The following is a 13,595-nucleotide window of genomic DNA, read 5'->3' as shown; positions in this document are numbered from 1 at the left end:
CTCAAACTCTTTTGGGACCTTCCCCAATGGGAATTCCCCGCCGCGTCTGTGGAAGACAGCCTATTGGTCACCAGGGCAATCGTAGGCTCCCAGTACTGTAGCAGCTCACCCCGAAAACAAATCTGAAAAGATTGTGGCTGTGCTTTGAGCACCTGCCATCGATGGGTGATGCAGGGAACATTATAACTGCAGTAAACAGTATTACTTGGCCACTAACCTGGCCAAGATCCTGCCTGCATGCTGTGTCTGTGTATAGGAGGGTGGTAGATTCTACTACAATAAATAGCCATGCTGTTCCTGTTTCAAGCTGAATAAAAGTTGGTTTTGCTAAAGTACTGAGACTCGTGTGTTTTGGGATGCAAGACAGGGACACACACTTCACAACAGAAAAAAGTGTATAATTTTAATTCTAATAAGTCCTTTAGTCTTACATCTTAAAGACACTTTTCTTATTTGCTGCTTTTGACATAAATGATCTTTCATTAAGTAAAATAAGAACATAGAACTCATCCATCCATTTTCTCAATTCACTTACTCAAAGTCTGTGGGAGTCAGAGCATGTTTTGGTAGCACTAGGTGCAATGCTAAAGCCCACCCTGGAAGTGGTGGCTGTGCATTGCAAATTACATTAACGCACAAGCATTTAAACTATATCTGCTATGATGGAAACTGGGGTGTCAACGGCCAAAACCCCAACATGAATACACAAGCACAGTCCCGGGTTCAAATAAAGGTTGGTTTATTGATGAAATCTCCTGAAATACATCACAACAAGCACAAAAACACAGGTTTCTCTTTCCAAAATTCCTCTCTTTTGCCAAAATTCTTCTCACCATCACACTGCCCTCCCTCAGTCAAGTGTTACCTTTTTTCCTCCCAGTTTCGACTTGCCTGAATAAGGTAGTGCAGTCCCTTTTATTAACAACCCGGAAGTACTTCCAGGTCATATTAAAGTCCATTACAGCAAGGAGCATGTCCCCCTGCATTGTCCTCTTGTAGCCCCCAGTGACTCCAGCAGGGTTGCTCTGCTGGACTACATTTCCCTGCATGCTCTGCTGGCTTTCAACTGGACACCGGTATCCAGTACTGCTGCCATCTAGTGTGTTGGGGGAATAACCCCCCACCAGAGTTTTCTTTTCCATGGGCTGTCCGTCCATCCTTTTTGATCCTTCCTTCTAGGTCTGCTTCTTGTTTCCTCCCCGGTCAGGATGCCCATTCAGCCCATGTGACATCTAACATTGCTTACTCCTAATAATTAAACTAACCTAGAATATATCAAGGTATATAATTTATTTTCTTTTTGAAGTGTTAAACAAAATACCTGTTGTAGCTGCGTTTTCCAAATATTACCAAAATTCATCAGCTCTAGCTCAAAATGGGATTCTAGCAAAAGCTTGATGCATTGAAATGATTCCATAGACAAAATATCTTCGTTTTAAAAAGTTTTAGTAAAAATTCAAAGTAAACCAGTTCACACAAAAATAGAGAAAAATTGGTATTGCAAGGAAAGAAAAGTTTTGTTTAAGGCAAGAAAGTTCTATCGCATATTAACTTACAGGGGGTAAAAGGCTATACCATTGTCTATGACTGTGAAAGAAAATTATATTCTGTTCAAATTAAACAAACACTAATATAAGTTTAACTCAAATCTTTAACTTTCTAAGATTGGCTTATACCTGTCACTAATGTTTTCTGCATTATATGGTATTTATAACACCTTGTAATGCTAATTTTCCAGTAACCCACCTGAAAATGACTAGGTTTACTGGAATTACAAGAAAAAGAAACAACAAGATTTACTTTTTTAGAACATATGGGATGCTAAAATATTCCATTGTAGCACTATATAGTAATATACAGTACTTAAATAAATTAGAATGTGGTGTTATTGATATGATTAAAATTAGAATAGTCCTTGCTTCTGTTGAATATTTATCTGCTACTCCAGTATTATTCATTAAATGCATTAGGTGTAAACCCACTGTCTCTAAAGTTTACAATGTTTGATTCCATATTTTTTAGAGAATATAGACAATGAGACGGGTCGTCTAGTTGGAGGAAGAACAAAATGTGATGGTTATGTGGAAATACTGTCAAATGGAAGTTGGAGCTTAGCGTGCTCTTCAGGATTCAAAGAGAATGAAGGGGCTGTTCTTTGCCGTCAGGTTGTAGCCTTTTATTTTTTTAGAAAAAAAAGTATTTTCTTTATGTAATTTTTTTGTTTTTCTTAATATTTAATAATCATATCCACAAAAAATGCAAGCCCTAATTTAAAGTACTTTCATTTTGTTATTAATTTATTTTAGAGTGCCATGAAAAAGTATGCTCCCCCTTCCTAATTTCCTCTTTTATTGCAAATGTTTGAAACAGAAAAGCTTCAGGTCCTCAACCAAAATTTTGTATTAGATAAACGGCATCTTTTTTAACTTATCTACTTTATCTAATGAAGTAAGTAACCCAATGCCAGCTGCACTGTATAAAAAAGTATTTGCTTAAATGTTAAATCAGTTTAATTAAAAAGGAAATTAAACTTGATTGAATACAGCCAGGCTTAATTACAACCAGCCCTTCTCAGTATAAACCTCACTTATTTTGAATATTACCATCAGAGTCAAGATGCCACCACAAAGATTTAGCAAGCACGTCATGCCAAAAAATATTCCTTAAGACATCAGAAAAATTGTTGATCTCTTGTAGGTTCAAAACGGCTACAAAGCCATTTCAAAGGTTTTGATAGCTCCAATAAACCACAGTGAGAGCCACACTCTCCAAATGGAAAACATTTGAAATTGTAGTGAATCTTTCCAGGAGTTGCCAGCCAACCAAAACGTCTCCTAAGGCAACATATATAATCAACCAGGAAGTCACAAAGAATACTGAAAATCATCTAAAGAAGTCCTGGCCTCTGTTGACTTTAGCAGATGTCAACATTCATAACTAAATAGTTTGAAAAACACTGGGCAAAAGTTAGCTTCACTGGAAAGGATAGTAGAAACGTGGAAACCACTGTTAACCAAAAAGAGCATAACTACTCAGGGAACAGATAAGACAAAAGTTTAAATTTTTGGATGACATGTGACTGATTTTGTCCAGTGTAAAGCAAACCCAGCATTTCACATTAGGACCATTTTGCCAACAGTCAGACACAACTGTGGTGGTAGTATGATGGTAGGGAAAAATTGTTCTGCATCAGGATCTGTATCAGAAAATTTCTAAGAATATTTAGTCACCAATCTATGTAGTAAAGCTGAAGCTTACTCGAGTTATGCAGCAAGACAATGATCAATAACACAAAAGCAAGTCCATATCAGAATTCCTGTAAAATAAAAATGTAAGTTTTAAACTGTTTGTCAAAGTCAGACCTAAACTAACAGAGAGGTTGAAGAAGGACCTAAAATGATTAAGATCATGCTTAAAACCCCATCAATCTGAATTAAAGCAGTTCCTCAAGGAAAAGTGGGCTAAAATTCTGCCATAACGATGTGGAAAACTGATACTGATATTAGAAAGCATTAAGTTGCAAACATTGCAGTTAAAATTAGTACAACAAGCTATTAAGTGCAAAGGAGAATTAACTTTTTGATACAATGCCAAAGGTACTGGATAACTTTTATATGTCAAAATTTTGCAATAATTGAGGTAATCAACCAACGTACAAAGCATTTTCACAGCACTAATTATTTAGGAAAATAACTGCCATTTATTAAAGTATACTCAAATAATAAATAATTTTATGGTACAAGTGCCTTCTTTTGTTTTGCACACTGTAATTAAGACACATTTATTTTTTTAAATTTGCTCATTCTATGAACAGATATGTTAATACCTTTAAGCTTCAAATTGTTATCAACTAAAAGGAATAGGCTATTGTAGCCACTGTGTTAATGGAAGAGTATTTCTGACAGTTTCACTGTATTTTAACAAGTAACGAAAAACATTTTTAGAAGTTAATTGTTTATTTAATTGTTTATCAACAAATCCATCCATCACTTTTGCGAACCCTTGTATTCCAATACATTTTTGCAGAATGTAGTGCAATGTTGGAAACATTACTTCATGAGATACTGGTGTATTTTAGGACAAACACAGTCATGCACACAAACTTACATTATGCAGCAATCAAACTGATCTTACGTTTTTTGGGATGCAGGAAGAAATCTAAATGTTTTGTGAAAAGTCATATAGACGAGGGAAGAATGTTTCAAGTTTCACACAATGACAAAGTCAGGATTTAAGCCTAGATAAATAGGCCTTTGATACAGCAGCACTAACCACTGCATCACCTTTAACGTGTGGATCTTTTATTTGACTGTTATTTATGGTGTAAAAGAGAAACTTTCTATATGACTAAGAACTTTCTTAAAGATTGACTGAATTATTTAGTTACATCTATCAATTACAAACACTTAATTCATAAAATATTAGGACCTCATCACTTTCTGCACACTTTATTGTGTTGTAGATATCAATTTAAAAAAGATACATTTTCCATTTTTGTCCATCAATATACATTCAACAACAACAGTGTGAAAACATGCTTTTAGAATGGTTTGTGAATTCATTCAAAATGAAAAACCTTTTGCTGTGGCACTCCAAATTTTGTTTGGTTCAAGTATTCTTGAAATGTGTCTAGAACATGTTTGGAGTCCACCTGTGACAAACTGAATTGACTGGAGACACATGGTATAAAACCATTTCTAAAGCTTAGAGTGTTCCCAGGAATACAATAGTCTCAATAATTGTAAAATGGAAGAAGTTTGGAACCACAAGACTCTCACTAGAGTTGGTCATTTGGCCTGAATAACTGGGCAAGAAGTGGTTTGGTCAGGGGCATAACAACAAAAAATGGCCACTCTAACAACACTTCAGAAGTCTATCACTGAGAGGGGAAAACCAGTCAGAAGAGTGACTATCTCGGCAAAGTTCCATCAATTCAAATTTATGGTAAAGTGGAAGCCACTCTTGCAAAATGGCATTTAAGGGTCAATTCTCTGTTCTGATGAGAAAAATATTGAACTGTTTGTGCAGAACAATACTATATCTGACAAACTCAAGTCACTGCTTATCCCATGCCTAATACCATCCCTAAGGTAGAGCATATGTGTGGCAGCATAACTCTATGGGGGTGGTTCCCTGTGGCAAAGAAAGGGCGGCTGGTCAGAATTGAAGAAAGAATAAATGCTGCTAAATACTAATCACCTTTCAGCAACGTAGTGAATCATACAGCCAAGACCATGCTGGGATGGCTTCAGGACAAGTCTCTGAGTGTCCTTGAGTGGCCTAACCAAATACCAGACTTAAACCCCATTGAACGTGTGTAGAGAGACCTGAAAATGGCAGGTTACAGATGCTTCCAATTCAATTGAATGTATCTTAAGAGGACCTGGCAGGAAGAATGGGATAAACTGCAAAGCTTGTAGAGACTTACCCAAGAAGACTCGAAGCTGTAACGTCTGCCAAAGGGGCTTCTACAAAGTACCAAAATAAGGGTTTGAATACTTGTATGAGTAAGAGATATCAGTTTTTGTTTTTTAATAAATTTGCAAGCCAGTCTGAAAGCATGTTTTCACTTTGTCATTATGGGTTTTTAAGTGTAGATTGAAAGGCAAAAATGCCAAATGTATCAATTTAAAATTATATCTTCAACACAATAATGAATGTGAGGGTTTCTGAATACTTTCTAAATTCATAGTAGCCTTGAAAAGTTATTTTTCTACTGTACAGATTTGTGTGTAATGTTTTAAATGTTTTATTTCAGTTTTTTTTTACATTTGTTTTTAAAATCATGGACAAAGTTTTACAAGTAAAGCAATGCAGAATTTATATGAATGGCTTTTATTCCACATTCTAGGTTGGTTGTGAAGCTGAATGGGTGTCAATCACACCTACTAAAAGAAAGCAAACTTTGGGACAATCTCAGCCTCTACCTTTTGAGAAGATTAAATGCATTGGAAATGAGTCTTCTGTTTCGGTTTGTCAATATATTGAGAATGACAACTGTACTCCAGCGTACAATGTATACCTCACCTGTAATACAGAAAGGTTTGTACATTGCTGTTATACACTATGGCAACCAGGGGTCACTCCAGCTCCCCAAATACCTGACAAACACAGGCTCAGACAAAAGTGCATTAAACAAGAGGATTCTTTATTCATGGGAAACTCTTTACTGGCAAGGGTTTCCCTCGCATCAACCAAAATTACAGTACCAATAAGCAGCACACGGACGTTCTTCCTCTGTCATCTCTGCACCTCCTCTCCTCTGCTCCTCCACCAAGCTTTGTCCACCTCCTCCAGACTTTGGCTTACAGACTGGAGTGGGGCTGCTCCCCAAGCCCTGTCCCTGGAGTGAGGCTGGAGCTCTACCAAGTAGGGCTTGCAAGTTCTTTCTGTGCCCCCAGAATCCAACAGGGCTGAGCCAAAGAACTCCAGTTCCCATGATAAACTGTGGGAATCTGGGGCACTGCTGCAACCCAGGGGGCTGCTGCCTAGTGATCCAGGGGAGTACATGCTGTCTCCTGCTGTCTTTCAAGGCTGAAGGAATCCTGGGCTGGGCAAGGTTGCCAGCCGTCCCTCACAACACATAAAGCACAGGTTATTTGTCGTTTTATTTAGAAGTCTGCATATAGACCACTAAATTTAAGTTTGTTTGAATTTGATGTTATTTAGCATTTTGAAGGTAAGTACCTGTTATTTTTTCTTCAGATGTTCAAACAGCATATATAGTGGTTGAGTAAGATAACTTTTAATATGATGCAAGGCAATATTTTCACTTAGAAAGTAGTGTTATCAGATGACTGATATACCTTCTCACTAAGCGTTTCTTAGTAAATGAAAAAAAGAAACAGCAGAGGTAACAGTTGCTTCATATTTGCAGTTAGCTTGTCTGTTGTATATCAATTGATTCCTTAAACTGCAAAATGTTTAATCCATTCAGTAAACAAGTGAAACTTTAAATATTTAAACATGTACATGTCACTTTTTTTTATTGAAGTTATTTAAGAATATATGGAACCATAGTAACGCAGAGTAATTTATACTTTCTTCAAACATATTTTTCTCAAAAATGGCTCCACATAGTTTTCTTAATATAACTTTAATATTGATTATGTTGAAACTGTACACTGGTTGCCTATTGCTCAGAAATACATTTGTGGTGTTTTGTTTATACTTATACATTGCTTGCAGTCATTCACTAGTGTATTTTATTAATAGACCTAAAGAAAATTGGCTTACATGGCTAGCCTTGATGGTTGCTGCCATTATTATCATAGTCTTTTGCTTTGTACGAGCAATGGAGACACTGAAGTGCTGTCATCAGATGATGGGAAGACAACATCCATCCAGGTACACAAGTGTGGATCAGCAGTGGAGATGCTGTAATGGCAACACCTCTCCAGTCCATAAAAGAAGACGACGGCAACCTGAGCTTCAAATCATGGTGGACCCTATAGAAGACAAGCAAAGCACATTGGGATCACCAGTTCTCAGAGAGCCAACAGGTGAGGCAGATCTTTAATGTTACAGCTTATCATTGTTCTACTATATCAAATTGAAATATAAAACTAACAAATATTTAATTATAAATCTAGTATAACTGTCTACCCATTATCTATTGAAATTTGTATTGGCCATGTCATCACCTGGTAACCATCAATAACAGTATTTAAGGATTGGTTCATGATTATTGATTGTTTGCAGTTTGATTTCTGCAGACTAAACCACTGACCACGTACAAAAATATCATATCTATAATGTGCACACAAATGTCAAATAGAAGATAAGAGGAAAACTGAGCTAAAGTCAATTTTTCAGTGTTAATGCAATATATTTACTTTTGATTTTGTGTGATAGTATGCAGTATTTCACCTGAGTATAATAAAATTATCCATTAGAGTTACTATTTTTATTCGAATTGTGACTCCCTTGTTGTGTGGACTGAGGAAATGTACAGCATTTGTCATGCAGTTTTAATACATGATATCAAAGATGATTGTTAAAAGCTCAGAATTGCCCCAACGCCACTTTTAAATGCCAGACATGCTATTTGATATATTTAATTGAGTTATGAAAGTGTTTCTTGTGTTGTACTTTGGGAGTCACAAAGCTCACTCAGACTAAGACAAAAGTCTCCATACTGTGTGTTTTACTTAAATCAATTAACTGCAGCAGTGGATTTAGATAGTTGTGCTTGTATAGTTCAAATTTATTGCAAACGTACTCTAGCTTTAAGTGACGGAAAACAGTTTGTAGAGAACATTAATAAAAGAAGCTAGTGTTCAAATGCCTCAGTGCCTTATTCATCCATTAGCTAAATTTTATTTATTATGACTCTGACATCACCTGCAATGGCATGTGACACACAGGATGTTACAGTACATTCATTGTCTAACAATGTCAACTCAGCAGTGTTAATCAGGATATGCAGTTTCTTTTATTTAAACTTATTGTCAGCTGAAATTTTCATATTAAAAGCATTTTTTGCATGTCGTTCATTGTAATTGTTTTTCCCTGCCTGTGGCATATATCTAAAGTTATTTAGATTTTAGCATTTTATTTTGTGTTTAGTTAAAGTAAATATTACTATTTTATACTTCAGTCATGCTTCCATGTTTTAGAAGAGAATGACACAACAAATTAAACGATTTGGGGTCCATCCCAGCACCTTGTATATTATGATTCAAGAAAAAAAATAATGAATGAGAAAAAGGTCTTTTCAGACTTGAGTTCAATATGGTCCAAGTGAAAAAAGCAGAGCTTCCAGTTTACAGCCCTCCGGACAGAAAGGGGAAGTCTTGGTGAAAAGACACCGGAAGTGATGTCATAGCTGTCAATCATCCTGTCTGCAGAGTGGAAAAGAGAGAGGTATTAAAATCACAGCGCCAACCCCTGGTGAGGCAGTATAATTACAGTAACTAGATCCCCTCAGCTGTCCTCCTTGCGCATGCACATGACAGTTTAGAAAAACTGAAAGATGAATACCTTTATTTTGTAAGAAAAATTGAGACAAATGAGTAGTAATGTTTAGGCCAAAGCAACAATTGCCACTTTTGATTTGTTTTCTACAGTATTGTATTTACTGTTTTTTTTTTTATATATAAGAGCTCAGTGATTTAGTGATAGCTACAGAATTTTACAAAATGTGCAACGTGTGTAAACTAAACAGTTTTGTTACCACCTTTTCATGTTGGGAAGTATTTTAAAATGGATTGATTTAGTTGTTGATTGCTAAGTAAAAATATCCATAGATAGATCGATAGATAGATAGATAGATAGATAGGTAAAAAGTAATTTCTGGGGATTATACATTCAAGAAGTTTAATTGTAAGGTTCTAACTTCAATTCATGACATAATGGACCTATTCTGAGCTCCCCTTGGGCTGTGACCTAAATAACTAAAGGGAGGGCTCAGGAGTTGTGATGTGAGTATGGTCCTGTCTCTTGGGGCTCCACCCACAAACAACATGGAGCATAAGTAAATTTAATACCACAGTACATAATTATGAACATTACAAAATATGTAAAAATAAAACATGTTACAACTCAAAAACAACTATAAAATGCATAAACACATGTAATACCATAAACATATGGGAGAGACCATACTTAACAAGCTATACATGCAGCTACATAATTGAATATATCATAGGGTACTTGAGCAAAGAGTTGCCAAGTAAGAACATGAGCAAAACTAAAGTAATAACTAATTGAACCTTTTATTTTTCAACAAACTCAGTTATTGCCTGCTACCCAGCACTTGGTTGGATTGTCCTTTTAAAAGCCATGATGAACCTTAAAAAACCAGGAAAACATACATATACATATAATTTCTGAAATAAATACTAGTTATATATATTTTTATTTACATAATCTCTTTAATGCTGTATTTTTAAATCAGTTTTGTAAGAAGTTCAGCTTTTCAGGTTTGTAACATTCTTGTGAGTTCAATGTTTTTATCAGTATAAAGACGAGACATTACCTGATTGATACTCTTACTAAATTGTAATATTCAAATTTGTAATGTCAAGAACTACTGATGCTTTGATTTTTCCAAAACCTTCTCTACTTTTTCTTTTTCTGTTTTCCCAGCTTTAAGGCTGTTTTTGTAAAATCAATCTTGAACTGAACTGAACATTATTATTATGTTACACTTTCTGTTAAATAGCCATTGTTCTGTTATTTTCAAGGTGCTCCTACAAGTATAATCAAACTTTTTTTTATTGCTTATGCCTGTGTAAACTAATCTAGGCTAACTGTAGTAACTAACCATAAATGCAGATTGCATTGCATTTTCTCCTTTATCATTCAAATACTGTTTGTTTCATATGAGACCTTACAAGGATTTCAATGATATTACTTAAGTGCCTATTTACACAAAAGTATACAAAGCACTTTACACTTATAATACTGAGTTATGGAGCAAAATAATTAAAGGCATGGGCTTCAAAAGTTTTTGTTTATTTTAACCTGTACATTGGACCTAATGAAAGATACAGTGGGATGCAAAAGTTTGGGCAACTTTGTTAATAGTCATTATTTTCCTGTATAGCACCCAGGTTTCACAAACAGATTCAAGACCCTATCTATCTATCTATCTATCTATCTATCTATCTATCTATCTATCTATCTATCTATCTATCTATCTATCTATCTATCTATCTATCTATCTAGTAAAGAAGTACAAGTATTTTAAAACATAAGAAAATATATTTAGTACTAGTAATTCAAAATGTTATTCAGTACTTAAAATATTAACATATTCTTAGAATACATTTCCCAAATAGCATTCTTATTAAATGATTAAGAAAGCATGGCTTTTTTGATCCTGAATTCCTTACATTGTACCTTCATTATTTTAAAAGGCTTTGCTTTAGAGACATCTAGTGGCATTAAACTAAAATACAGTTTATTTATTCTGACTTTCTGTAAAATTATATTAAGTTGTCAAAGTGTAGAATCCTCTTCATTCTAAAACATTAATTGTGTCCCATTTTGTAAAAAATGATGGGTACCATAGATAACAGAAAGGTTAGAAAGAACAAAACCAAATGTGGTAAATGTTAGGAACTTGTATTATCTTTGAATTAACAGAAGTGTGCAACTCTTCAGCTTAGTGGTGATATGGAAATCAGTTTTGTGGCTATGAAGACAGACACTGCATACAGGATCTGATATTATACAGCTTCTGTGATCCAGAAGTAATCTCTTACATTATTCAGATACTGTATTTATTTTTTATACATTCAGTTAGTTTTGATGTCTTGAAAAGTCCAGTAAGTGATGTTACAAAAAGTAATCTGTACAGGTATGTCAATAACAACTGTACTTTTGTGTTTGGTTTTTATGATGTGCCAGCTCCCAGATTGCTAGGTTATTTGAAAGTAGTGGGTACCTTTTTCTGTGGGCCATGCAGCTTTACAAAATATGACAAGTGATTATTATTAGAGTATACCTCATTAAACTCATTTATAAAGACAGGATTCCAATGAACAATTTATATTTTCATTCCATAACTCACTATGTCCTTAATTTAATTTTATGAATTTTAGTCCCATATCCATAATTTTAAATTGGGCCCAGAATCATGTCTGTGAAAATCCTGCTTATGATCTTGAGAATTAGGCTAGAGTTTCCTCTAGTACCTCCCAGTATTCCTGAGCTCTTAAACCCTTAATAGGCAGCTGCCATACTTTCCACTCTTTTAAACAGACAGTACTGTCCACTTCAGTCACAATTTATACATAAATCTATAAAGTCAGGCATCCGTAGACCTCTTGGGTCACCTGCCTCCTAATGCCCTGACTTAACATTGTGTCTCTATCCAGGCCGCTTCCCTCTGTTACACTCTTTTACTTGTTACCCTGCATTTTAAATATGTGGCTCCTTTCCATCCATACTGGCATGTCTAGCTTCTTTAATCCTGCACATATAGGCTTTACCTTCTCTCTTGCACCTGGAAACCTCATTTCAACTGGGAAAACGTTCAGAGGGTCTAATCTATTCATGTACTGTACATAAAATCAGTATTAAATAACTGACTTTGATTATTTTTCATATTTTGATGACCAATGTGCAAGTAAGTAGTGATGGTACATGTCCGACACATGACTTTTGATCTATAAAGATATCTTTAAATGGGCACAGCACACAACAAGAAGTGAATTATGCAGATGATGGAAACCAGAATTTTGTAGTATAAACCAAAACATATACAAAGTAATATTTCTGAAAGCTTGAACAAGACACATTTTATTTTTGTGTGGTTTTTATGGGGGTGGCACAGTGGCGCAGTGGTAGTGCTGCTGCCTCGCAGTTAGTAGACCCGGGTTCGCTTCCCAGGTCCTCCCTGCATGGAGTTTGCATGTTCTCCCCGTGTCTGCGTGGGTTTCCTCCGGTTTCCTCCCAAAGACATGCCAGTTAGGTGGATTGGCGATTCTAAATTGGCCATGGTGTGTGGGTGTGTTTGTGTGTGTCCTGCAGTGGGATGGCACCCTGCCCAGGATTGGTTCCTGCCTTGTGCCCTGTGTTGGCTGGGATTGGCTCCGGCAGACCCCCGTGACCCTGTGTTTGTGCTTAGCGGGTTGGAAAATGGATGGATGGTTTTTATGGACTCCTGATTTACACTCTTTTAACTGGGCAAAAACCACATATATTTAACCATATTTTAAATGTAAAAAAAATGCAGAAAAATTTAAAGAAAGTAAATAAGGGTCTTGCTGATATTATTTATCCTCTTGAGTATTCAACATGACACCACATAATAATTATGAATACTCCCTGTTACAAAAAACAGAAACAAATGCTCAGTGATCATATATTCCTGATGCCCCTTATAATAGAATCTATAGAAAACCTAAATTTAAATTAAATGCAATTGTATCTTTTCAGTCCTCATTGATAGAATATTCAGTGAGTGAATATTCAGACAACACCAGAACATTAAAGAATGAAGTAAATAAGGCACACAAAAGTATGTAGTGTGGACAATAATGAAGAAATCTGAAAAGTGACTGCTGAAGACCAAACATTGGATTAATTCTTTTTGGGAAGGACAGTGCGTGGAAATAGTTGAGGAGTACTGGACTGATAGAAATATTGCTGTCCGTAATCTAATTGACTAATGGCAATCAGCCTGCCCTTACTGCTCTGACAGATACATTTTATGAGCCGTTAGACAGCACTGATTCTGCATTCAGATCACTCCCTCCATGTTGATTACTAACAACTCTGTGTTACCACAAACAGATAATGAGAATGAAGTAGGCAATGTGGGGCAGTGCAGACTTTTATACAGCAGCATCTGCAGACACTTGAATCAAACCCTGGACAGGGTGCCTGTTGGTCGAGGGGTAAACGCACAGACTCCCCAACCAAACACTATGGCCAATTTAGTATTGCCTATCCACCTAACCTGCATGTCTTTGGACTGTGTAAGGAAACCGGAACTCCCAGAGAAAACCCACACAAACACAGGGAGAACATGCAAACTCCACGCAGGACACAAACCCTGGCCTCTGTACTGTGAAGCAGCAGCACTACCACTGCACCACTGTACTGCCCATGGGTCCTCCAATGAAAAACAAAAGTCATTTGCT

The 13,595-nt window shown here is 35.9% G+C and overlaps 1 protein-coding gene across 2 annotated transcripts in view; it reads left to right on the top strand.

Annotated features, from left to right (window-relative positions):
- Window positions 1-13,595, top strand: part of LOC120539487 (lysyl oxidase homolog 2-like) — a 140,588-nt gene that overhangs the window by 120,173 nt on the left and 6,820 nt on the right. For both annotated transcript variants that reach the window (XM_039769593.1, XM_039769592.1), the window contains 3 exons: window positions 2,023-2,165; window positions 5,852-6,042; window positions 7,216-7,502. In XM_039769593.1, coding sequence (XP_039625527.1) covers window positions 2,023-2,165; window positions 5,852-6,042; window positions 7,216-7,502 — 621 coding nt within the window. The remainder of the gene's footprint in view (window positions 1-2,022; window positions 2,166-5,851; window positions 6,043-7,215; window positions 7,503-13,595) is intronic.

Source organism: Polypterus senegalus, chromosome 11, assembly GCF_016835505.1.
Source record: "Polypterus senegalus isolate Bchr_013 chromosome 11, ASM1683550v1, whole genome shotgun sequence".
In the NCBI taxonomy this organism is placed as follows: Eukaryota; Metazoa; Chordata; class Cladistia; order Polypteriformes; family Polypteridae; genus Polypterus; species Polypterus senegalus.
Note: the sequence above shows the minus strand (reverse complement) of the source record. Positions and strands in the feature narration are given on the sequence as shown.